This window comes from Oncorhynchus mykiss, chromosome 15 (assembly GCF_013265735.2).
Source record: "Oncorhynchus mykiss isolate Arlee chromosome 15, USDA_OmykA_1.1, whole genome shotgun sequence".
In the NCBI taxonomy this organism is placed as follows: domain Eukaryota; kingdom Metazoa; phylum Chordata; class Actinopteri; order Salmoniformes; family Salmonidae; genus Oncorhynchus; species Oncorhynchus mykiss.
In genome coordinates, this window is record NC_048579.1 from 15,739,130 (window position 1) to 15,765,861 (window position 26,732).

Here is a 26,732-nt window from a genome sequence, read left to right on the forward strand (position 1 = left end):
TTTCTGCGTTTCTTCTATCTTCCACTAGGTGGTGGTCTTCTGTCACTGAATGCAGAGGCTTTGTGAAACCCATGGTGTAATCGTATCAATCCTACTAAAACGATAGTAGACTAAAAAGCACAGCATTACGGTCAATATTTTACCTTATCTTTCACCCTCTCTCAGAAAGTCATCAATCCGTTGACACTACTACTATTCTACCCAGACACCTCAGTATCCTGCAATATAGTAGACCTACTTCCAACTCCCCTTTAAACCCCAACCCAACATCCAGCCAATCATGTTAGGGCCACTGGCGGCTGGGCCTGCTGAAACGTGAACACATGACTATCTGCCTGTATGTTTTCTTCATCTCACCCTCTGAACTAGTCCTGCACAGAGCAGACACCTGAATCCACTGACCTGTCTGTCTCTCCCAGGGACGACTGGAGCACTGAAGCTGACGGTCTGGACAGAGGAACAGTTAGGAGAGAGAGGAACGGGAAAGAGGAATAACTGTGGACAAATGCAGAGGATGTGATTGGCTAAAAGTTCTCTTAGTTAAGTATTTTCGGTTCTGTTGTTTGGTGTTTGCGTTCGTAGTCCATGTTAAAACAGTAAGGTGACAAGTTCTCTCATGTTGGTGTTCTCTGATGAATTTTGACAATGTCTTTAGCAACTCTTAGATCGAATAGAGTGTTGGAGATAACATAGTGATAAAACAATGGAACGGTACAATCCCTGTGGAAAATTCTTTGTTACTATTTATAGCAGTTCTATCAATGCTGAATAGAGATGCTGTGTGAACAGTATACCATTACTGATAGATCAGTGGATCAGCTGAACAACCACACAGTCAATATCAAGAATCAAATCATTGTGGTTGCTGTGTTGTGCAGGTAATGGTGAGAGAATATGTCGGAACAAAGGCAGCGTTCCCTGTCCACCTCAGGAGAGGCCCTATACTTAGTCCTGGGCCTCCAAAAGACCTGTACACTGGACGACATCAATAAGTCCTACAGGCACACACAGACACACTTTCACCTCACTTCTTGAGCTGTGTGCTTGGTTAAACCAGTGGGTGACCCACTTAAATATTTGGGCCGACCCATCAGGTTGTTTCTATAGGACACACAATTTGGGAGTCATTTGGCTAGTTAGTGGAGTAACCAGACAAACAACAGACAACAGATAACCAACCGTATGCCTCAATGGAGAAACTGAACTGCATACTACATCACTGACAGCAACCCTTTGAGCATGTTAACCCATATAAAACGTTCCATCCATTTAATTCTATATACTCTGCACTGTTTTTGTTAGTATACGAAGATCATTTTCTCCACAGAAGCAGGTTATACGTTGATCTGTGACCATGCAACGTGTGCTGGAAAGCACAAACAAATGGCATGTAACAACCCATGTCTATTGAGGTCAGTGGGAATGATTTTAATGGGCCGTTTTTCAGGAGACAAAAAACAAGACTTTGTGAGTCAGACAGACACTCTGACTGACTGCTACAAGACCTTTTATAATCACAGACAGTTATTGTCAGATAGCTGCATGAATACAATATTACTTCCATAAAACTAAAATATTAATACTACAGAACAGATGGCACCCCTTGTTGTACTCAGGTCAGGGCTTATACAAGATTCCTGTGTGTGTGTGTGTGTGTGTGTGTGTGTGTGTATGTGTGTGTGTGTGTGTGTGTGTGTGTGTGTGCGTGTGCGTGCAGGCGTGCGTGTAGGTGTGTGTGTGTGCGCCCGCCATATGCAAGGGCGGGTGTACTCGGAAGCTTGTCAGAACACGTTGGGAATAGACCCTAGCGTTATGGCTGCAGCCCCACTTTCTATGTACCCACACAACAAGTAGTACCTGAACCTTACAATAAAACAGAAGAACAGACTTCCTACAACATGAAGAGCTTCTGATAAAAACCTACTGGTCCCCGTACTCAACCTTAATCTAGTTATTGTGTCATGACAGGGGCCTTTGATGCTTACTCAAGATCAATTCACTCAGCAATAACCCAAGCTGTTTTCAATTATATTTTGCAATGTAATTCCGCATTTTAATGTAGATTTTGTTTAGGATAACTATTTTAACCTACATACTGTAACTTACATTTCAACCAAAATATGTCTGTCAAGACCTCTTGCATACCTTGCCTTCTCTCTCATTTCACCAATACATTTCCATTGGAAGCACTCCGACACGTACAGTAGTAAGTCAGAATCTAATGACTTATAATATGAATTCACTTCAGACGCATACAGGTGCCATTACAATTAGTCGTTCTTAATTAGTCTAATTGGAATTCACTTTCAGGAACCATCCAAATGGTTAGCTTTTGAGCAGCCCTTGTTTGTTGTTAATGAATATGTAAACATAGTGGCATTTTCCGAGCATGTTGGCATCATGAAAAATGAACAAGCAGACGTGCTTCGGAGCATCATCAAATGTTAATGTCAAATTACAATATACAGCAAAAAAAGAGAGAGCGAGAACATTTTTTTTACGTAAAGCTGACTGTAGTTACATGTATTATTTTATGTAAAGCTGACTGTAGTTACATGTATTGTTTTATGTAAAGCTGACTGTAGTTACATGTATTATTTTATGTAAAGCTGACTGTAGTTACATGTATTGTTTTATGTAAAGCTGACTGTAGTGACATGTATTGTTTTATGTAAAGCTGACTGTAGTTACATGTATTATTTTATGTAAAGCTGACTGTAGTTACATGTATTATTTTATGTAGAGCTGACTGTAGTTACATGTATTGTTTTATGTAAAGCTGACTGTAGTTACATGTATTGTTTTATGTAAAGCTGACTGTAGTTACATGTATTGTTTTATGTAAAGCTGACTGTAGTTACATGTATTGTTTTATGTAAAGCTGACTGTAGTTACATGTATTATTTTATGTAAAGCTGACTGTAGTGATATTTATTGTTTTATGTAGAGCTGACTGTAGTTACATGTATTATTTTATGTAAAGCTGACTGTAGTTACATGTATTGTTTTATGTAAAGCTGACTGTAGTTACATGTATTATTTTATGTAAAGCTGACTGTAGTTATATTTATTGTTTTATGTAGAGCTGACTGTAGTTACATGTATTATTTTATGTAAAGCTGACTGTAGTTACATGTATTGTTTTATGTAAAGCTGACGGTAGTTACATGTATTATTTTATGTAAAGCTGACTGTAGTGATATTTATTGTTTTATGTAGAGCTGACTGTAGTGATATTTATTGTTTTATGTAAAGCTGACTGTAGTTACATGTATTATTTTATGTAAAGCTGACTGTAGTTACATGTATTATTTTATGTAGAGCTGACTGTAGTTACATGTATTGTTTTATGTAAAGCTGACTGTAGTTACATGTATTGTTTTATGTAAAGCTGACTGTAGTTACATGTATTGTTTTATGTAAAGCTGACTGTAGTTACATGTATTGTTTTATGTAAAGCTGACTGTAGTTACATGTATTATTTTATGTAAAGCTGACTGTAGTGATATTTATTGTTTTATGTAGAGCTGACTGTAGTTACATGTATTATTTTATGTAAAGCTGACTGTAGTTACATGTATTGTTTTATGTAAAGCTGACTGTAGTTACATGTATTATTTTATGTAAAGCTGACTGTAGTTATATTTATTGTTTTATGTAGAGCTGACTGTAGTTACATGTATTATTTTATGTAAAGCTGACTGTAGTTACATGTATTGTTTTATGTAAAGCTGACGGTAGTTACATGTATTATTTTATGTAAAGCTGACTGTAGTGATATTTATTGTTTTATGTAGAGCTGACTGTAGTGATATTTATTGTTTTATGTAGAGCTGACTGTAGTTACATGTATTATTTTATGTAAAGCTGACTGTAGTTACATGTATTGTTTTATGTAAAGCTGACGGTAGTTACATGTATTATTTTATGTAAAGCTGACTGTAGTGATATTTATTGTTTTATGTAGAGCTGACTGTAGTGATATTTATTGTTTTATGTAAAGCTGACTGTAGTTACATGTATTGTTTTATGTAAAGCTGACTGTAGTTACATGTATTGTTTTATGTAAAGCTGAATGTAGTTACATGTATTGTTTTATGTAAAGCTGACTGTAGTTACATGTATTGTTTTATGTAAAGCTGACTGTAGTTACATGTATTGTTTTATGTAAAGCTGACTGTAGTTACATGTATTATTTTATGTAAAGCTGACTGTAGTTATATTTATTGTTTTATGTAGAGCTGACTGTAGTTACATGTATTATTTTATGTAAAGCTGACTGTAGTTACATGTATTGTTTTATGTAAAGCTGACTGTAGTTACATGTATTATTTTATGTAAAGCTGACTGTAGTGATATTTATTGTTTTATGTAAAGCTGACTGTAGTTTCATGTATTGTTTTATGTAAAGCTGACTGTAGTTTCATGTATTGTTTTATGTAAAGCTGACTGTAGTTACATGTATTATTTTATGTAGAGCTGACTGTAGTTACATGTATTGTTTTATGTAGAGCTGACTGTAGTGATATTTATTGTTTTATGCAAAGCTGACTGTAGTTACATGTATTGTTTTATGTAAAGCTGACTGTAGTTTCATGTATTGTTTTATGTAAAGCTGACTGTAGTTACATGTATTGTTTTATGTAAAGCTGAATGTAGTTACATGTATTATTTTATGTAAAGCTGACTGTAGTTTCATGTATTGTTTTATGTAAAGCTGACTGTAGTTACATGTATTGTTTTATGTAAAGCTGACTGGGGTTATATGTATTGTTTTATGTAAAGCTGAATGTAGTTACATGTATTGTTTTATGTAAAGCTGACTGTAGTTACATGTATTGTTTTATGTAAAGCTGACTGTAGTTACATGTATTGTTTTATGTAAAGCTGACTGTAGTTTCATGTATTGTTTTATGTAAAGCTGACTGTAGTTACATGTATTATTTTATGTAAAGCTGACTGTAGTTACATGTATTGTTTTATGTAAAGCTGACTGTAGTTACATGTATTATTTTATGTAAAGCTGACTGTAGTTACATGTATTGTTTTATGTAAAGCTGACTGTAGTTTCATGTATTGTTTTATGTAAAGCTGACTGGGGTTATATGTATTGTTTTATGTAAAGCTGAATGTAGTTACATGTATTGTTTTATGTAAAGCTGACTGTAGTTTCATGTATTATTTTATGTAAAGCTGACTGTAGTTACATGTATTATTTTATGTAAAGCTGACTGTAGTTTCATGTATTGTTTTATGTAAAGCTGACTGTAGTTATATTTATTGTTTTATGTAGAGCTGACTGTAGTTACATGTATTATTTTATGTAAAGCTGACTGTAGTTTCATGTATTGTTTTATGTAAAGCTGACTGTAGTTTCATGTATTGTTTTATGTAAAGCTGACTGTAGTTACATGTATTGTTTTATGTAAAGCTGACTGGGGTTATATGTATTGTTTTATGTAAAGCTGACTGTAGTTACATGTATTGTTTTATGTAAAGCTGACTGGGGTTATATGTATTGTTTTATGTAAAGCTGACTGTAGTTATATGTATTGTTTTATGTAAAGCTGACTGGGGTTATATGTATTGTTTTATGTAAAGCTGAATGTAGTTACATGTATTGTTTTATGTAAAGCTGACTGTAGTTTCATGTATTGTTTTATGTAAAGCTGACTGTAGTTTCATGTATTGTTTTATGTAAAGCTGACTGTAGTGATATTTATTGTTTTATGTAAAGCTGACTGGGGTTATATGTATTGTTTTATGTAAAGCTGACTGTAGTTACATGTATTGTTTTATGTAAAGCTGACTGGGGTTATATGTATTGTTTTATGCAAAGCTGACTGTAGTTACATGTATTGTTTTATGTAAAGCTGACTGTAGTTACATGTATTGTTTTATGTAAAGCTGACTGTAGTTTCATGTATTGTTTTATGTAAAGCTGACTGGGGTTATATATATTGTTTTATGCAAAGCTGACTTTAGTTGTATGTATTATTTTATGCAAAGCTGACTGGGGTTATATTTATTTCATGGTGTCTGTCAACAATATCTACACATTTTCTAGCCTGACTTAGAAAACTTTTAATTGTGCTATACATGCTATTCCAACTAAAACTGTGCTTATATCAGTATTGTACTAATGTACTAATGCCTGGCAGGTGTGTGTGTTGACAGATGTGAGGGTTGAGGGTTCTCACCCCATCTTTGTCACTAGTTGCTAAGGTGCTGACTGCTGACTGGATCTGATCTGCAGGTATTGAGAGTGATCTGCAGGTATTGAGAGTGATCTGCAGGTATTGAGAGTGGTCTGCAGTTATTGAGAGTGGTCTGCAGTTATTGAGAGTGGTCTGCAGTTATTGAGAGTGGTCTGCAGTTATTGAGAGTGGTCTGCAGGTATTGAGAGTGATCTGCAGATATTGAGAGTGGTCTGCAGGTATTCAGAGTGATCTGCAGGTATTCAGAGTGATCTGCAGGTATTGAGAGTGATCTGCAGGTATTGAGAGTGATCTGCAGATATTGAGAGTGGTCTGCAGGTATTGAGAGTGATCTGCAGGTATTGAGAGTGATCTGCAGGTGATCTGCAGGTATTGAGAGTGATCTGCAGATATTGAGAGTGGTCTGCAGGTATTCAGAGTGATCTGCAGGTATTCAGAGTGATCTGCAGGTATTGAGAGTGTAGACAGGAATGCGTCTAGAGATGCCAGGATACACACTGAAACATGGGAAAAGATCTCAACTTGGAAATGAGAGATAATAGTGCAGCCTCTTACTGAAAGCATTAGATAAGACCATAAAGTAGCAAGATAGTAACAATGAAGAAGATGGCATTTCGGCTAGCTTAGCCTTCTGGAGTGAATAATCTTTTCCATTTCGTAATAAAAAAAATTATTTTCAAAAAGCTTGCTTTGAAACATCATCCAGACAAGAACCCAGAGAACTTGAACGCCACAGATAAATTCAAGGAGCTCAACAATGCCCACTCCGTCCTGCCAGATGCTTCCAAGAGGAACATCTACAACAGCTTTGTCTCCCTCAGGCTGTACGTGGCTCAGCAGTTTTGAGAGAAGTTCAACGTTTATTTCATGCTCTCCAGTTGGTGGGCAAAGGTGGGTTTCGTCAGGTAGAAATTGTGTGTGTGTGTGTGTGTGTCTGTGTGTGTGTGTGTGTGTGTGTGTGTGTGCGTGTGTGAAAAAGGAAATCTAGTCTATGTTCATGTGTTAATAGTGAATAGTCTATGTCCATCCTGTTTATGGTCTGTAACATGCTAACAGGCTGCTACTTCTGCTGCTGCCTGTGCTGCCGCTTGAACTGCTGCTGTGGGATGTGCAAAAACCAAAACCCCTGGGGAGGAGGACCCCGACACCTACATTTTCCCTGGCAACCTGGGGGAGCAGATCCGCACAGACATGGAGACAGGTGAGCAGCACACACCTGGAGGGTGTTCGCAGCTACAATGTTCAGCAGGGTTTTGAAACAGAGAGCCAGGTGAGCCCCACTGAGAAGGATGAAATTGCCCCTTGACACTGAACTGAGGTCAGTTTTGCCTTTCATCTTCCTAATAAGGTTAGGACTCTGGGAGGGTAAGCTAATGCTGTGCCTAAGGGCAACTTCTACCCTGAGCAAGCCGCACACACTATCTCTTACTGCTTCAGAATTAGCCTATAGTTCGCAGTTTTATTATCCTTCTGTTGAAACAACAGCAGCAACCCTTTTAATAAGCTCTTCCTACATCACTCTCCTACCGTATCGATACTTCCTCATCTATTAAAGGGAAAACATTTGATGCTGCGAAGTGACTTTGATGTGAAAGCAAAGTCACGAAGACAGCGGAATGGCATAGACTGTGAATTCGATGTTTTCTCCAACGCACCAAGTCAGCCTGTTAATGAAAATAAAGAGACTTGATATATTTGGGCCAGATATTTGGATATGATACATTGCTCTGGTGCCAGTTAGCTGTGGGAGGTTGGGTGTGATTTTATTCTTCATGTCTGCTGCAGTTCTCCAACATAACTGATAATTACTGCCTCTGAGTCACATCTCTAAATGTGTTTCCATAAGCAGTTATTTTGAGCCCCATCTCACAATGGCCTTTGTTTCCAGCACTCACTGCAAAGTCTCTCAGCCATCATGGGGGGATGATAAGAAGGCCTACTCATATATTTGGCTTCAGAACACATTGCTTATGATAACATATTTATTGTGAGCATGTACCAATAGGAATTGTACCTACTACTGTAGGGATAGCCCAGGGTAATTGAAGTGATTAAAGCCGCCCTTCAAGCCAGCCAGGCTGTGCCTAGTCTGTGGTGCCAAAAGGACAACCGGCAGCAGGAGGCAGGAGGCTAGACGTCACTTCCTATAGTTAGTGTACAAATGTAGGATCTTAACTTGATCACTCTTTTTGCAAACTTGTAGAGTAGTTAAGGTTTAAAAAGCTTCTAAAGTTTGTAATTTCCACTTTAAATATTAGACTTGATTTGCCCCTACAAAAAAAATTCCATTCATTATAAACCACATAATAATTCACATTTCCTGTTGCTGCAGGATTATTCCTGCTGTATCAAACTGGCTCAAATGAAGATCCTACACCTGTAGTAGGCTTATTTCTAGGACAGTTTTGGAGGATATGACATATTTTCATAGTTCTGTGTAACATTACAACATAAACTAATGCACTGATAAATTGATCAGATGCTGGCGACATCCCCATAATACAGCAACCAACCAATACCAGCAAGAAGACCAGGTTGATTGGTGACGGATGACAGGCCTATCCCTAACACACCTGAGAGCAGACATTAGAGGACTGGTGATGTCATAGGGATTCCAGCCCTGGGTTCAAATACATGTGTATTTAAGTATTTGTTATTTACAGTGCATTCAGAAAGTATTCAGACCCTTTTACTTTTTCCACATTTTGTTACAGCATTATTGTGAAATGGATTAAATAAATATTTTTCCTGCTCCATCTAAACACAATACCCCATAATGACAAAGTGAAAAAAATGGTTTTTAGAAATGTTTGCAAATGTATATATTTTTTAAAACAGAAACACCATATTTACATAAGTATTGAGACCCTTTGCTAATAGACTCGAAATTGAGCTCAGGTACATACTATTTCCATTGATCATCCTTGAGATTTCTACAACTTGAATGGAGTCCACCCGTGGTAAATTCAATTGATTGGACATGATTTGGAAAGGCACCTACCTACCTATAAGGTCCCACAGTTGACAGTGCATGTCAGAGCAAAAACCAAGCCATGAGGACAAGCCTTTTATTTTTAATAACTTTATTTTTTTAAACAGTTTTTGCTTTAGCATTATGAGGTATTGTGTGTAGATTGATGAGGGGAAAAAACTATTTAATCCATTTTAAAATAAGGCTGTAATGTAACAAAATGTGGAAAAAGTCAAGAGGTCTGAATACTTTCTGAATGCACTGTAAATACTTATTTTCTGTGTGTTTTAGCATTTTTAAATAATGTGCCCTGAATTATCTACTTATATTGGAAGTATGTTCAAGTTTTTTCAAATAATTCCCTAAAATAGCCTACTATTTGAAATTATTTTCAAATAGTTATTTAAAATACTATTTTCAAATACCTGGGTTGAATGCATGGGATGCAGACGCTCCAAGTGTATTTCCAAATAAATTCCAATATTCAAAAACTTGTCTTTTCAACAACAACAAAAATATATCTAAATAATTCCTTCCTTAATACCCTAAATATTATTTGAACCCAGGTCTAAGGGGGATTCATTCCCTGATGTAGATCCCAGAAGACCTCCATTCCACCCCTTGACTACACTTTGTAAATTATGAATGAGTGTTCCTTTGTGTGCAATGTGTTTTGTGTTTGTTATTGTTTTGTGTTGTTTGTTATACAGTATAGTAGGCGTAAGTATGGCTGTGAAAGGATTGAGAGATTTAGAATTGTGTCATGTGGCAATAGACTTTCCTTTTTGAAAAGTTACTTCAACAACGTTTTTTGTAATTACATTACGCATCTTACAAACATATAGGCGTACAAATTATACTTAAATTTGTTGTTAGGTCTGGTTTCACAATCAGGTGAGCAAAAAAATCCTCCTTCGAGCCGGATTTGAACCAGCGACCTAAGGATCGCTATGTAACCTCTACAGTCCTCCGCTCTACCAACTGAGCTATCGAAGGGAGTACATGAAGCTGTTGACTAGCGGGCTATCTATAAGTAACAATGTGTGTGCATGTATTATTATATATATGGATATATGTGGCTGGTTAGTGTCCGAGTTTACTTTCTGTAATTAATTACTTAGCGTCGAATAATATATCCGAGTAGACGACATTTTAGCAGTCACATATTTAGATTGCGAATTATAAAAACAAACGAGATATGCACATAGCTAACGGTAGCTAGCTACATCTCACTTCAAACGCATTCAACACATTTAACGTTACGATTTAACGTTACGAGCTAGCGAGAATGAGCCGTGTCAAATATACTGAGGCCGTGTGCAACCATTAATCAAATCTAGGACAGTACTCTGTATATTCCTAGACTAAAACTAAACTAGCTGTAACGACGTTAGCGAACTTTTCTAATAAGGTTGACATGGTGGTAATGAACTGTTTCCTAAATTAAAGTGTCATATAAGCTGTTGTTACTCTGACGACAGACTAAAAAGTTTAACTTCGAGAGGGAGGTGGCAACATAGTATCTAACCAGCTACTCACGTTCAACGCGTCATTCTAAATAGCCTGATGCATTTATATGAGTCACTGCTGCCATTGTATAGGAAGGGGAATTAGCTCAAATGGTAGAGCGCTCGCTTAGCATGCGAGAAGTAGCGGGATCGATGCCCGCATTCTCCAAATCTTTTCCCGACCTTCCCAATCAGTGTTGTTGTCTATTTTCCATAAATAAACATTGAAATTACTTTGTAGCCAGTCATGTGTTGCTATGTATTCATATGAAAAATTCTGATACGATGTATCTGAATGATTAACATTATAATGTTTTGAAACATGAACTGGATGAACGTTCCTTCCTTGATCTGCGAGATACTGTACTGTTTACACTACGACATACTGTTCATGATGCTGATCATATATTCTGATACGTTTTATATGCGTAAATATTATTTTAAAATACCATAATACATCAAATTGGCTCATTATACTGCTTTTATACTCAATCATAGTGTGTATGCCACTGTTCATCAGACACAGGTGGATTCTAATTTGCAAATGTAATAATCACAAACTCAAATGGTAGAGCGTTCGTCAATTTTTTACAGTTTCAGGGCGCCCACTGAAAGTCTAGTAGGTTTACTGAACTCCCCTAGGATTACCAACAAACTGCGATGCTCATCAAAACATCAGTTGAGTCCAAAATGTAAATCCTACCACAGCCAATATAAATAGCCTGTTATGTCACATTTTCATGTTGTTCCCCTGAACAACACACCCTCAGTCACTTTTGTTATACAATGATATTTGCATATAGGCTAACAGTTTGATGACACACAGCTTTACATTAAATGGGGTCAGTTTAAAGACTACTGCGAGGAATCATTAACTGCCCAAGCCCTATCTAGACTCATTTTCATATATGGGCAAGTAAACATGGCAACCTTCGACCTGACACTTTCTAAAAACAGCCCTGACACCCGCTCGAGCAGCCAGTTTGGGTGCCACACTATACTCAGTGTGAGGAACAGCTTGAACCGGAGCAATTACCGCGGGCCTACTTTTCAATTTTACTCCGAAATAAGCGGCTTGGGACGTTATAATGCCGAATTAACAATTTCTTATTATTCATTTGACACTTTTAACGTCTTAACGGAGTGAGTGGGTGTGTATCAGAAGAGAAACGTCATGGACAATTTGGAGAAGCAGTTGATTTGTCCCATCTGCCTGGAAACATTTACAAAACCAGTGGTCATTTTACCGTGTCAACACAACCTGTGTAGAAAGTGTGCCAATGATATCTTTCAGGTAAAGTAGTCCTGCAATAACGTAAGTAATAGCTATGTATTTTCTGGTAGACATATATATTAAACCATGTTTAATCTACAAACTATATTATTTGTTGGTCTATAACAACTAGTTTTACTGTATATCAGGGATATTGTTTTTGTTTGTTTCTTGTCCATGCCCATAGGCTATGTACACCAAAACCTCTGCACTGTTCTCATTTTGTGTTTTATTTTATCTTGTTGTTGTTGTTTCCCATGAGCCATTGCAGTGTTCAATCTCAGCTATGTGCACCCATGTCATTTTTGTGTAGCCTCAAATGTGACTATAGTATTACACATTAAATATTAGGCATAGACAATAATAGGTATTACATTTGGTATACATTTTAATATGCCCCTGTCTGTTCTATCCTATCTAGGCCTCCAACCCATACCTCCCAACCAGAGGGGGGTCAGTGACCTCCGGTGGCCGTTTCCGGTGCCCGTCCTGCAGGCACGAGGTGGTCCTGGACCGCCATGGGGTCTACGGGCTCCAGAGGAACCTGCTGGTGGAGAACATCATCGACATGTTCAAACAGGAGTCCACCAGGTGAGAGAGTCGTACACTATATAGGAGTCCAAAGGAAAAATAATACTTCCAGTGCCTGTACTTCACTTTCCAGCCAAGGTGCATGAACAGATGAGCAAACTGGGGGGAAACCATTTTCTCCATGTTCTCACTAGCTTGTTACAGTACTTGTTACAGGAATCATTTTAAATAGTAATTATAAAAGAAATAGAGTCTGTCTCAGACACTACCGTCACTACCACCACCACTACCATCACGGTCCTGCTGTACCACAAACTAAATACAAACATCCACTTACTCTATTTTGTGAGTTCAGGGTAAAATGCTTTTTTTATGTGTAATTTCCTTATCTTATTCACCCATCTTATTACATTCCCAGGCTCTAATACTACTTGCAATATGTTAGTGAATTGCTTACATGAAGACGAACAGTGAATTGTTAAAATAGGCCGGTTAGGGCATTGACAGTGACATATACAGTGGGGCAAAAAAGTATTTAGTCAGCCACCAATTGTGCAAGTTCTCCCACTTAAAAAGATGAGAGAGGCCTGTAATTTTCATCATAGGTACACTTCAACTATGACAGACAAAATGAGAAAAAAAATCCAGAAATCCATACTTATTTTCCACCATAATTTGCAAATAAATTAAAAATCCTACAATGTGATTTTTTTTTCTAATTTTGTCTGTCATAGTTGAAGTGTACCTATGATGAAAATTACAGGCCTCTCTCATATTTTTAAGTGGGAGAACTTGCACAATTGGTGGCTGACTAAATACTTTTTTTGCCCCACTGTATAATGATAGCTCTGAAAAACTACATACAGCCTACATTAAAAATGTGTTGAAACTCCAGTGTTGAAACGTGTTATTTTTCCTGATTCCTCATCACATGACCTGACACCTGACCAAGACAAAGCTGGGCCTCAATCTTTACTGTGGAAAAACTCCTGCTGCCACTCATACTGAATGTTTTCAACAATCTTGACTACTTTTCTGGCCTCGTGTACAAGTATTCCAGGCTGCCTTATAAAGACAAATGGTGGCTGATGAAGATGACTAGTAGTAGATCATAAAATAGTGTTGATAAAGAAATAATGAAATACAGTAGTAGATGACGTCCTTCAATCAGATGTTCTCCCTCCAGAAGCCACAGCGATGACAACAGCTGGAGCTAAATACAGTCAAGGAAGTACGTAGATCACAAACATCACATTTACATGACGGATTACTGTTTATATTTAACTCCCGCTAGCTAAAATGAGCTAAGTGTCCGCGTTTTTGTAGTGAGAGTGTCATCTTATCTATGGTGTCTGCTAGAGGGTTTAGTGCTATACGAATCCATCAGATGAATGTGTTGCTATGAAGAATAGGAACCCTGAGGCAATGTAATCTAGCTCTCTACTGTCCTTTCACTCGACATCACGCTTAACGCTTCAGACTTTATTCACGAGACAAAACTCTTTCGCTCGACATAGAGAGGGATAGAGTGGAATGGAGGTGAGGGGTGCTCTGTGTGTTTGAGGACATTCACTAGCTTGATAGAGGAAAAAAGAGAAGGAGAGGTACGCTTGCTTATTGTGTAGTTTTGCGTGCTTAAAGGCAGTGTATATGTCACCCAGCCGCTGGTGCCCATATTAACCCATGGTCCCACAGTGAGTCAGAGGGGTGATTTGGTTGGCAGGAGGTCTCTGGTCCGAGTCATACAATGATATACTGCCAGCCGACGTGTGTGTGTGTGTGTGTGTGTGCGCGTGCGTGCGTACGTCCGTACGTACGTACGTACGTACGTATGTGTTGGGAGGAAGGGTGACTAAAAACTAAGGTATGACACGCACGTCACTCAATTTAGATACTGTTTGTACAGATGCTTAAGGTTTAGGATGTGATGTAGCCTATCATGACCTTGATAGGCTATCATGACTGAATGATGTTCAGTTATCATGGGCAGGCAGCCTGATTCACAACAGCCAGTGGAAGGAAACAGATCAGGAGAGGAAGCCACTAAACTATTACAGTAAGATGCACCCCTAGTATTGGGAGTCTCATCATGTCTCCCTCCCCCTTCCAGCAGCGCCAAGCCAGCGGCCCCAGAGAGGACAGAGGAGCAGGCCATGTGCCAAGAGCACAAGGAGGAGAAGATCAACATCTACTGTGTGACCCACAGCGTGCCCACCTGCTCCATGTGCAAGGTGTTTGGAGCCCACCAGGACTGTGAGGTGGCGCCTCTCAAAAGCATGTACCAGACACAGAAGGTGAGGACCCAACTATCTGCTGTATGGTCTTGACTGATGTAGGAAAACATCTTCAGGAGATGCACAGTAGGTGAAATGGGACAGTTGCCTCCTGCGCATGTCAGTGCATTGCAACTCTCTCAGTGACTGATCCGTTTTGGCTCTGTGTGTGTGTGTGTGTGTACGTGTACTGCGTGTCCCCAGACGGAGTTGACTGACGGGATAGCGATGATGGTGGGGAACAACGACAGGATCCAGGGCATCATCAGTCAGTTAAAGGAGACCTGCCAGACCATAGAGGTGACTGGGCCAGTGTGGCAGCACCTGTATTTCTGTCTCTGTCTGTCTGCTTCTCACTAACACAGCCAACTGAAACCAGGATGTTACTGTATTGAGCCCCCCTATACAAAAAATAAAAGGTGTTCTAAATCTGTTTGTTTCTATCACCCACAAAAATAAATGAATAAGTTTGGACACTTTGTCCTCCCTCACACATACCAACAAACACACTAAGTATTGTGCCGTTTCTCTCTCACACTGAGAAACCAAGAGGAGAGTTGATGGGGAGAGAGCGGACACACACACATACACACACACACACACACACACACACACACACACACACACACACACACACACACACACACACACACACACACTGGAGTTGATGAGCTAGTAACAACTGTACTGGGGAGGAAGCTGGAGTGGCTCCAGTCCCCTCTGTGTCACCCGTGGTGGTGTTACCCAGGATTGTCATGCAGAGCTGGTTCTTGTTCAGAGCTGGGTCATGGTCAAAGCTGGGTTGTGTTCAGAGCTGGGTCGTGTTCAGAGCTGGGTCGTGTTCAGAGCTGGGTCATGATCATTAGGCAAGGCAACTGGAGAAAACGCTTGTGTGTTTGTGTCCGTCTGTCTGTCCGTCCATGTGTGTGTGGTTGCCTGCGCACAGGAGAATGGCAGGAGGCAGAAGTCCCAGCTGTGTGAGAAGTTTGACCATCTGTACGCCATCTTGGAGGAGAGGAAGAGGGACTTAAGTTCTAAGGTGGTGGCCGAGCAGGAAGAGAAGCTCAACTACATTCGTGGTCTAACCAAGAAGTACAAAGAGCACCTGGAGCAGAGCTGTAAGACCGTAGAGACAGGCATACAGACCTTGGAGGAACCAGAGATGGCTGTCTTCCTACAGGTGACTGACACAAACACTCTCCCTTAACATTCAGGCTTCAATCCTGATTCAACTTTTCACATAAATCAGGAATTTAGAGTAACCCTTTCAATTTCTCTGTCTTACAGACTGTAAAAGGCCTCCTTAAAAGGTGAGTACACATGCTGACGGAACAAAGTGTGTATCATGTACCGCATTATGTACATATCTCTAAAAACCATACACAATAAGGTAAAGCCTGACTCTCTCCCTGTGTGTGTGTGTGTGTGTGTGTGTGTGTGTCAGGACTGGGGAGGCGTCGAGTACCTCCCACCTGGAGAAGGTGGAGCAAGGATATGAGGCGATGGATCACTACACCGTTAATTTCTGGAGAGAGGGCAGGGCCCTGCGTAGCATTGACTTCATCTCAGGTAGGAAGAGTTGGTAGTGAAACATCATATTGTGTCTCATTCTGTCTGCTCCTGCAGGGTGGGGTGCATCTCAATTGTCTTGTGTGGTTTACTTTCCTTGTTTCCGGGCTGTCATCTTTATTTAACTGAAAACAGGCTAGGCGAAAGCTACAGTTCAAGTCGGAAGTTTACATAGACCTTAGCCAAAAACATTTAAACTCAGTCTTTCACAATTCCTGACATTTAATCCTAGTTAAAATTCCCTGTCTTAGGTCAGTTAGGATCACCACTTTATTTTAAGAATGTGAAATGTCAGAATAATAGTAGAGAGAATGACTTATTTCAGCTTTTATTTCTTTCATCACATGGGTCAGAAGTTTACATACACTCAATTAGTATTTGGTAGCATTGCCTTTAAATTGTTTAACTTGGGTCAAACGTTTCAGGTAGCCTTTCACAAGCTTCCCACAATAAGTTGGGTGAATTTTGGCCCATTTCTCCTGACAGAGCTGGTGTAACTGAGTCAGCTTTGTAGGCCTCCTGGCTCGCACACACACTTTTTCAGTTCTGCCCACAAATCTTCTACAGGATTGAGGTCAGGGCTTTGTGATGGCCACTCCAATACCTTAACTTTGCTGTCCTTAAGCCATTTTGACACAACTTTGGAAGTATGCTTGGGGTCATTGTCCATTTGGAAGACCCATTTGCGACCAAGCTTTAACTTCCTGACTGATGTCTTGAGATGTTGCTTTAATATATCCACATAATTTTACTTCCTCATGATGCCATCTATTTTGTGAAGTGCACCAGTCCCTCCTGCAGCAAAGCACCCCCACAACATGATGCTGCAACCCCCATGCTTCACGGTTGGGATGGTGTTCTTCGGCTTGCAAGCCTCCCCCTTTTTCCTCCAAACATAATGATGGTCATTATGGCCAAACAGTTCTATTTTTTGTTTCATCAGACCAGAGGACATTTCTCCAAAAAGTACAATATTTGTCCCCATGTGCAGTTGCAAACCATAGTCTGGCTCTTTTATGGTGGTTTTGGAGCAGCGGCTTCTTCCTTGCTGAGCGGCCTTTCAGGTTTTGTCGATATAGAACTTGTTTTACTGTGGATATAGATACCTTTATACTTGTTTCCTCCAGCATCTTCACAAGGTCCTTTGCTGTTGTTCTGGGATTGATTTGCACTTTTCGCACCAAAGTACGCTCATCTCTAGGAGACAATGTGTCTCCTTCCTGAGCGGTATGACGGCTGCGTGGTCCCATGGTGTTTATACTTGAGTACAATTGTTTGTACAGATGAACATGGTACCTTCAGGCGTTTGGAAATTGGATTAACCAGACTTGTGGAGGTCTACAATTTGTTTTCTGAAGTCTTTGCTGATTTCTTTTGATTTTCCCATGATGTCAAGCAAAAATGCACTGAGTTTGAAGGTAGGCCTTGAAATGCATCCAAAGATACACCTCCAATTGACTCAAATGATGTCAATTACCATATTAGTAGATTCTAAAGCCATGACATAATTTTCTGGAATTTTCCAAGCTGTTTAAAGGCACAGTCAACTTAGTGTATCTAAACTTCTGACCCACTGGCATTGTGATACAGTGAATTATAAGTTAAATAATATGCCTGTAAACAATGTCCTTACCGACTTGTCCTAACCGACTTGCCGATGTCCTTAACCGACTTGCCAAAACTATAGTTTGTTAACAAGAAATTTGTGGAGTGGTTGAAAAACGAGTTTTAATGACTCCAACCTAAGTGTATGTAAACTTCTGACTTTAACTGTATATTAAGCTTTCCATGGGCAGTATATGTAGTTCTTGCGTTGTTGTTTATCAGACATTTATCTCTCACTTCCATATCCCTCTGTCTGTAGATGACGAAGATGAGTATGAGGAGGTAGATGGGGGAAAGGCAGAGGCTGAAGTAGGAGGTGGAGCCTCAACAGCTGCCCCACTCCCATCCCCCGCCCCTTAACTCAGCCAACCACAGAGCACAGCCAACCATCAGCCATGGCCCAAACAGAGATGGAGAGGAAGTGAGACATCAGACTCCCTCATTTTTTTCTGGTTCATATAGAGTCAATGAACTAAGCAGACCAAACCCAGCTGCTAATGCATTGAAGCCTATGTGAGAGCCACCTCGTTAATCAGACCGGAACTGATCCTTTTTTTTCAGTGGTAAACGGCCTGAGAGGGACATCTTAATTTATCCACCATCTTTGGTCCAGACTCATAGATACTTCCTGCAGGAGTAGGATGAAGTTGCCCCTGGACATTGGTCTAATGTCAGTTTTGAGTTTTCCCTCCTCATGGTTAAGGTTAGGATTGGGGAAAGCTAAGCTGATCCATGATCAGTGCCTATGGGCAACATCTACCTGAAGCACACCTGCACAGGTGATAGATAGAGCCTTCTGACACAAAACTCTCCTGGGACTTCCTCCCAAAGCTGTGGTTGGATGCAGCTGGATGTGGACATGTTTTTTTCCCAATAGGAGTGCATTTCAGGAGTCAGGAAGTTCACTATAGGAAGACTTTTTAGCCTGATTTAAATTTGATCAGTTAAAGAAAAATGCTAACAAGGTAGTTTTTTTGTGGCTAATTTTAGTTTTCCCTCAGACTGCCGTTGTAGAGTTTTGTCTAAGCAGCAGTGTTGTTTCTTTAATGAATTTGGCAAGATGCCACCGTCTGAACTACATCATTAGAGAATATCATCAGCTGAACATCTCAAACAAGAACTTCCAGAAGATTTTTTTGCCTTTTATTGTTATTTTTTTACTGAAAAAGTATAAAAAAATATATATATTTGGTTACATTATGAATTCACATAGTATAATAATATATACAGTACCTTCAGAAAGTATTCACACCCCTTTACTTTTTCCACATTTTGTTGTCACAAGGTGGGATTCAAATTGATTTCATTTTTGTCAACGATCTACATAAAACACTGTAATGTCTATGTGAAAAATTAAATTAGAACATTTGTAAAATATTTATGAAAAATGTATGAGTCATGTTAGAATCACCTTGGCAGCAATTACAGATCAGTCTTTCTGGGTAAGTCTCTAAGAGCTTTCCACACCTGGATTGTACAATATTTGCTAATTTAAAAAACTTAAATCTCTGTGAAGTTGGTTGTTGATCATTGCTAGACAGCCATTTTAAAGTCTTGCTATAGATTTTCAAGCCTATTTAAGTCAGAACTGTAACTAGGCCACCCAGTAACATTCAATGTTGTCTTGGTAAGCAACTCCAGTGTATAATTGGCCTTGTGTTTTAGGTTATTGTCCTGATAAGAGAATTTTCCTCCCAGTGTCTGTTGGAAAGCAGACTAGATCAGGTTTTTCTCTAGGATTTTCTCTGTGCTTAGTTCCATCCTGTTTATTTTTATACCTCCTAAAACTCCCTAGTTCTTGTTGATGACAAGCATACCCATAACATGATGCAGCCACCACCTTGCTTGAAAATATGAAGAGTGGTACTCTGTGGTTTTGTTGTGTTCAATTTGCCAACAATATAATGCTTTGTATTCAGGACATAAAGTACATTTCTTTGCATATTTTTTTGCAGTTTTACTTTAGTGCCTTATTGCAAACAGGATGCATGTTTTGGAATATTTGTATTCTGTACAGGCTTCCTTCTTTTTACTCTGTCAATTAGGTTAGTATTGTGGAGTAACACAATGTTGTTGACCCATCCTCAGTTTTATCCTATCACAGCCATTCAACTCTGTAACTGTTTTAAAGTCACCATTGGCCTCAAGGTGAAATGGTTTCCTTCCTCTCTGGGAACTGAGTTAGGAAGGACGCCTGTATCTTTGTAGTGACTGGGTATATTGAGACACCATCCAAAATGTAAATAATAACTTCACCATGCTCAAAGGGATATTCAATATCTTTTTTTTTTTTTTTTTTACTCATTTACCAATAGGTGCCCTTCTTTGCGAAGCATTGGAATAACCCTGGTCTTTGTGGTTGAACCTGTGTTTCAAATTCACTTCTCGACTGAGGGACCTTAGATATAATTGTATGTGGGGGTACAGAGATGAGGTAGTCATTCAAAAATCATGTTAAACACTGTTATTGCACACAGAGTGAGTCCATGGAACTTATTATGTGACTTGTTAAGCAAATGTTTACTCCTGAACTTATTTAGGCTTGCCGTAACAAAGGGGTTGAATACTGATTGACTCAAGACATTTCAGCTTTTCATTTTTGATCCATTTTTTAAAATGTCTAAAAACATTATTCCATTTTGACATTATGATGTATTGTGTGTAGGCCAGTGATGTAATCTATTATAAATTCATGCTGTAACAACACAATGTGGAGAAAGTCAACAGGAGTGAAAGCGCTCTGAAGGCACTCCAGGTTTAATATATACATGGCTAGGTTTTTCAATTACTGTAAGAGATGGCAAGCAGACTTCTCTCAAAAATAGAAGAAGAAAGAAGATATTTTGCCTGCATTTTGTCACAGTGTACATTATATTGCATGCATAAAGTGTGTGAATAAAACCGCTTGTTTGTTCAGGTGTCCTTCTTCCTTTGTGCAGAAAATCGTAATGCACCATTGTCTTTACTGCCTCACTGTAGATACTTTGTCTTCCAGCAGAGTATAGACCATTCAGGGCATGTGGGCCAAAGTCATTTCCATTGGCCTCCAGCACCATTTCTCTATGTGGTATTTCCCTTATGCCTCCCCTTAGCAGTAAACAGGCGTTAGTTCACACATCTCACTGCATCAGTTCAGCTAACGATGTCAGGGAGCTTGTTGCGTAATCCAAATAGTGTCTTCCAGCCCAGTGAAGGGCGTGTGTGTGTGTGTGTAAGGTGAATCTTGTGGTGGTGCTTTAACAATCCACACACCCGGATCCAGATCCATCATTTACTTATCTTGTCAATCAGGTTTGCAGCATAGTTTACTGTTCACAGAATAGTTCACTGTTCACAGCATGGTTCACTGTTCACAGCATGGTTCACTGCAACATTTACAATTTAGGCTCCACACTGTAATGAGCCCCCTGTTGCTATGTAGGGCAGACAATAAGCTGAATGACTCACAGACACAGTTGTTTTGTTTATGTTGACACTACGGATCAAGCATCAGGGCACACAGACGCGTGCCACTCTCATCTCACACAAGAAAGAGCGTATCTGGTGTTCCTGACTTTTTGTTGTCTTGTCACTAATGAAGCAGTGCCTTGGACTGTGTAATGAGTGGCGCTCCTTCATAGAGGAGTGCTTTGAAACAGCTAGGTAGATGAGGCTTGAATTGTAAGGAGGCTCCTTTGAGGCAATGGTCATCTCACTAACTCCTCTCAGCTTGTTATTGTGCTCACATGTCCAGTGATTCTCTGACTTTGATTCTAATGTCATTTTTTCTTTACCTTGTCTGGATCAATTTGGTGGCACAAATCATCAGTAGGTTAATATAAATGCATTAACAATAGTCATTTCACTATATGTTTCTTGTTTTGAATTCTGTATCCTTTTGTGTGAGTGTTTCAGACTTGTGGCAGCGAGCTGATCCTAAATCAGTTCAAGGACAGGAAAAACAAATTTTGTTTATCTTTATGATTAAGAGTAAACATAATCTCTCTTTCTTTTTGGACTTCTTTCTCACTGCATGACACATGGTATAGCGACTATTGCCATTGGACAGGTGCTGCTTTTCAAAGCACATGCAATTAGACATCTGCAGGATTGAAAGAAACGCTCTTGCTCCATCCTCAAACGCTATTCTATTGTACGGACTACTGTAGGCTATACAGATAATCATGTTTAGGTTTTTTTGCCAGACACTTCAGATCAGTGAAAAGTTTGTGTCCAGTATTTATACAAAACCAAATTTAGATTCAAATGGCTAACTATATGGGCGATAAACTGTAGAATTTACAAATATCCACAGAGAAGTGCAAACAACTTTTCAGATTTTATTGAAAAATATAAGTATAAGACATTCTCTTGCACAACAAAAATGTACTCGTTGCTCATAAGTTTATTAACAAACTTAAATAACATAACATACAATAAAACGTAATTTCCTAAGCCTATAAGATCTACCAAAAAAATATGTTTTTGTCTTAATGAAAGAGAGACAGAATCGTGTATATTCTACAGTTTTGACGTAGAACTTCAACAACAATAGCCTATTACAAATTCAAAGGACATACTTTATCTTGCATGATATAGGCTACAATCATAATTACAAGTAACCTACAAGCCCATTTAGTCTCCACCGTCAGGTTAAAGCTATAAAATAAATAATTCTAAACAAAGATGGAAAAGCAGCACTATGGTACAGAATACTGTGTGTTTTGTGCTAAATGTAAAAACAAATCTTTGGCGGATGGATGGATGTAATTTTCATTTCCCGAAGATCTCCATCATTTTTCTGTTGCTATGGGCTTGTTGCTGTAACTGTTCAGCTCTGGACATCTCCATCATCTGTCGGAGCATGTGGAACGTAAGATCTAGAGATATCGGCGGATCATCGGACCTCCTCCCCCTCTCAATCGAGTCGTCGAGCTGGTTCGCGAAGCCGCTGACGAACCGGCTGATGTTCCCAACTTTGCCTTGTAGAAGACGCTGCGTCAGTTGGAGCTGCAAGGCTCTGTTGTAGACCGCTGGGGAGCCCTCTGGGTACATGCCTTCAGGTGCGGACGCAACAGAGTTGCGGTTCCCGTTTCCCAGTCGGATGTAGTATTCCTCTCCATGTCGCGTCAGGAGGGGAAGAGACTGTTGCTGCGCGTCGTGATGTGGAGCGGTGGCGCGCTGGACAGCGCCAGGGCTCTCGATAGCCCTACACTCATAGCGCGGTAAGAAAGCAATGAGCAGAACCACGGTGGTGACGAGGAAATTGAGCTTCATGTCAGGGGTTCAACGAGATCTGAAGAAGAATGGAGACAATTAACTTCAAGTCTCCCTCAATCATTATAATTTTTGTACAATACGTTTTGTTCATAAAATTGAGAGGCATTCGTTGCATGCGATGAAGTTGCAGGATAATATAAACTACATGTGCATGACTTAAGTAAAAGTTTTTCAATTGTGATGAGAATACACTGTCTATCATTTTAAATTCCTGTCATCTCAGCCATTATCAGACTAGGAATTTACAGCCAGAAATAAATTAAATAGAATGTGTACATGCAAAGTAATCCATTTAGTGGGCCATAAATCCAGGGGTTGGTGAAACGTCCACAAAATCAAAACGAGATAGCAGAGAGGGAATATATGAATTATGCGTGCATCTTTGCGTATCCATCAAGTTAATGTGGAAATCTATGAACAGCTTTCCATGTTGAGGAATAACATGTAATGGCACCTTCCAACACACAAGTGAAAATAACATTTTAAAATGAAGTATGATCTATGCATGGACTTGTTGCCAGCATATATGGTCTCATACCTTCAGTTGAGTCGTTGTGTCCCTGGATTTTAGGTATTTGTTGAGAACTCTCTTCCTCTTCCACGAGTGATGGATCAAGAAATGTGTATAAGGAGTTCTTCAAATAAAGCACGGCAGTTTGGATTTATATAGCCAAGACCCGCGACAAGTGTCACGCTCTGAGCTCAGAGATTGCGTATGCGCGGAGTTACATTGGTGTAACTTGAATGAACGCATCTGTGAAAGTCTGGGGTAGTTTGAATGAGATGAGTCATAAATGTTGGTTGTGTGCGTGTGTGTGTGTGTGTGTTTAGAATACAACATATTTTCTAACACGCACACAGGCTTGGATGCAGACATAATTATTTGTCTATAGTTGTTCTTTATCTCAGTGGCTGGTCTGTTCTACAAAAAGGAGACCTGTATTATGTCATGCACAAGTCCTGTTCAGAAAATGGGCAGAATTGTAATTTTGGTGGTGCACTTCTCAAAATGATTCTCACTCAGACAATCAAATGCCAGACTTTGTGCCCTGAATTAGAAATTAGAAATAAAATATTGCTGAGACATGATGAATATTTATAACAGATTACCTCAGAGTACATTCTAAATTAATATAATTGTACTAATCAACTTCAAGAACAACAGATTGGTCTGAAATGCATTGTCCAATATTTAATGGCAATCGCTTAAAATGTCTTGAACAGAATGTTCGGAATGCTATAGGAGCTTACTAGCTCAACTTTTTTTTTAAATACAAATATATGGCCCTTTTAAAGCACTGTCTGTTGATTAGAGTTCCTCAACTTTTCTTAAACATGATTACACACCAACATACACTGAATGGCCAGTTTATTAGGTACACCACCCCATTCACAAAAAGACAGTGAGTCACGTGGCCGTGGCTTGCTAGATAAAGCAGGCAGACAGGCACCAAGGCATTCAGTTACTGTTTGATTGAACATTAGAATGGGCAAACCAGTGACCTAAACGGCTTTGAGAGTGGTATAATCGTCGGTGGCAGGCGCGCTGGTTCCAGTATCTCAGAAACGTCCGACCTCCTGGACTTTTCACACATGACAATGTCTAGGGTTTACCGAGAATGGTGTGACAAAAAAAAAAGTGTCAGCGTCAGTCCCGTGGGCAAAAACAGCTTGTTGATGATAGAGGTCGAAGGAGAATGGAATGAATTGTGCAAGCTAACAGGCTGGCCACAAACAGGCAAATAATGATTCAATAGCTCAGAGTGGACTGGTGGTGGTGGCTATTGAAGCAGACGACCAAATCAAATCAAATCAAATGTATTTATATAGCCCTTCGTACATCAGCTGATATCTCAAAGTGCTGTACAGAAACCCAGCCTAAAACCCCAAACAGCAAGCAATGCAGGTGTAGAAGCACGGTGGCTAGGAAAAACTCACTAGAAAGGCCAAAACCTAGGAAGAAACCTAGAGAGGAACCAGACTATGTGGGGTGGCCAGTCCTCTTCTGGCTGTGCCGGGTGGAGATTATAACAGAACATGGTCAAGATGTTCAAATGTTCATAAATGACCAGCATGGTCGAATAATAATAAGGCAGAACAGTTGAAACTGGAGCAGCAGCACAGTCAGGTGGACTGGGGACAGCAAGGAGTCATCATGTCAGGTATTCCTGGGGCATGGTCCTAGGGCTCAGGTCCTCCGAGAGAGAGAAAGAAAGAGAGAATTAGAGAGAGCATATGTGGGATGGCCAGTCTTCTTCTGGCTGTGCCGGGTGGAGATTATAACAGAACATGGCCAAGATGTTCAAATGTTCATAAATGACCAGCATGGTCGAATAATAATAAGGCAGAACAGTTGAAACTGGAGCAGCAGCACGGCCAGGTGGACTGGGGACAGCAAGGAGTCATCATGTCAGGTAGTCCTGGGGCATGGTCCTAGGGCTCAGGTCCTCCGAGAGAGAGAAAGAGAGAAGGAGAGAATTAGAGAACGCACACTTAGATTCACACAGGACACCGAATAGGACAGGAGAAGTACTCTAGATATAACAAACTGACCCTAGCCCCCCGACACATAAACTACTGCAGCATAAATACTGGAGGCTGAGACAGGAGGGGTCAGGAGACACTGTGGCCCCATCCGAGGACACCCCCGGACAGGGCCAAACAGGAAGGATATAACCCCACCCACTTTGCCAAAGCACAGCCCCCACACCACTAGAGGGATATCTTCAACCACCAACTTACCATCCTGAGACAAGGCTGAGTATAGCCCACAAAGACCTCCGCCACGGCACAACCCAAGGGGGGGGGGGAACCCAGACAGGATGACCACATCAGTGAATCAACCCACTCAGGTGACGCACCCCCTCTAGGGACGGCATGAGAGAGCCCCAGTAAGCCAGTGACTCATCTCCTGTAATAGGGTTAGAGGCAGAGAATCCCAGTGGAAAGAGGGGAACCGGCCAGGCAGAGACAGCAAGGGCGGTTCGTTGCTCCAGAGCCTTTCCGTTCACCCTCCCACTCCTGGGCCAGACTACACTCAATCATATGACCCACTGAAGAGATGAGTCTTCAGTAGAGACTTAAAGGTTGAGACCGAGTTTGCGTCTCTGACATGGGTAGGCAGACCGTTCCATAAAATTGGAGCTCTATAGGAGAAAGCCCTGCCTCCAGCTGTTTGCTTAGAAATTCTAGGGACAATTAGGAGGCCTGCGTCTTGTGACCGTAGCGTTAGCAGTAAAACCTTGAAATCAGCCCTTGCTTTGACAGGAAGCCAGTGTAGAGAGGCTAGCACTGGAGTAATATGATCAAATTTTTTGGTTCTAGTCAGGATTCTAGCAGCCGTATTTAGCACTAACTGAAGTTTATTTAGTGCTTTATCCGGGTAGCCGGAAAGTAGAGCATTTCAGTAGTCTAACCTAGAAGTGACAAAAGCATGGATGAATTTTTCTGCATCATTTTTGGACAGAAAGTTTCTGATTTTTGCAATGTTACGTAGATGGAAAAAAGCTGTCCTTGAAATGGTCT

At 39.9% G+C, this 26,732-nt stretch overlaps 2 protein-coding genes, 1 non-coding gene and 1 pseudogene across 4 annotated transcripts; 2 read left to right on the top strand and 2 right to left on the bottom strand.

Moving 5' to 3' along the window:
* The first annotated feature begins 894 nt into the window (after positions 1–894).
* On the top strand, positions 895–8,771 carry LOC110490928 (annotated as a pseudogene).
* A 1,328-nt stretch (positions 8,772–10,099) lies between these two features.
* trnay-gua lies at positions 10,100–10,185 on the bottom strand. The gene is given in 2 exon segments: positions 10,100–10,135; positions 10,149–10,185. It is a non-coding gene; the product is annotated as a tRNA-Tyr (tRNA).
* Positions 10,186–11,659: 1,474 nt separating this feature from the next.
* LOC110489687 (tripartite motif-containing protein 55) lies at positions 11,660–19,973 on the top strand. 2 transcript variants are annotated; one of them, XM_021562455.2, is made up of 8 exons: positions 11,660–11,991; positions 12,392–12,561; positions 14,615–14,795; positions 14,979–15,074; positions 15,721–15,954; positions 16,062–16,084; positions 16,219–16,343; positions 18,208–19,973. In XM_021562455.2, the coding sequence occupies exons 1-8, from the start codon at positions 11,872–11,874 to the stop codon at positions 18,306–18,308; spliced, it is 1,050 nt and encodes a 349-aa protein (XP_021418130.2). In that variant the 5' UTR covers positions 11,660–11,871; the 3' UTR covers positions 18,309–19,973. The 2 variants fall into 2 exon arrangements, with proteins under 2 accessions (XP_021418130.2, XP_021418129.2); XM_021562454.2 differs by having other exon boundaries at positions 11,662–11,991; positions 14,612–14,795.
* Positions 19,974–22,314: 2,341 nt separating this feature from the next.
* Positions 22,315–23,849, bottom strand: LOC100135941 (corticotropin releasing factor precursor). Its single transcript, NM_001124286.1, is given in 2 exon segments — positions 22,315–23,223; positions 23,746–23,849. A coding segment is annotated over 1 exon segment (504 nt). The 5' UTR covers positions 23,205–23,223; positions 23,746–23,849; the 3' UTR covers positions 22,315–22,700.
* Between the last annotated feature and the right edge of the window lie 2,883 nt (positions 23,850–26,732).

Bases quoted from the DNA above. Each gene is read 5' to 3' on its own strand.
- LOC110489687 (XM_021562454.2), top strand. From the start codon at position 11,872: ATGGACAATTTGGAGAAGCAGTTGATTTGTCCCATCTGCCTGGAAACA. The intron at 14,796-14,978 runs GTGAGGACCCAA...GCGTGTCCCCAG, and splicing joins GCATGTACCAGACACAGAAG to ACGGAGTTGACTGACGGGAT. The intron at 15,075-15,720 runs GTGACTGGGCCA...GCCTGCGCACAG, and splicing joins AGACCTGCCAGACCATAGAG to GAGAATGGCAGGAGGCAGAA.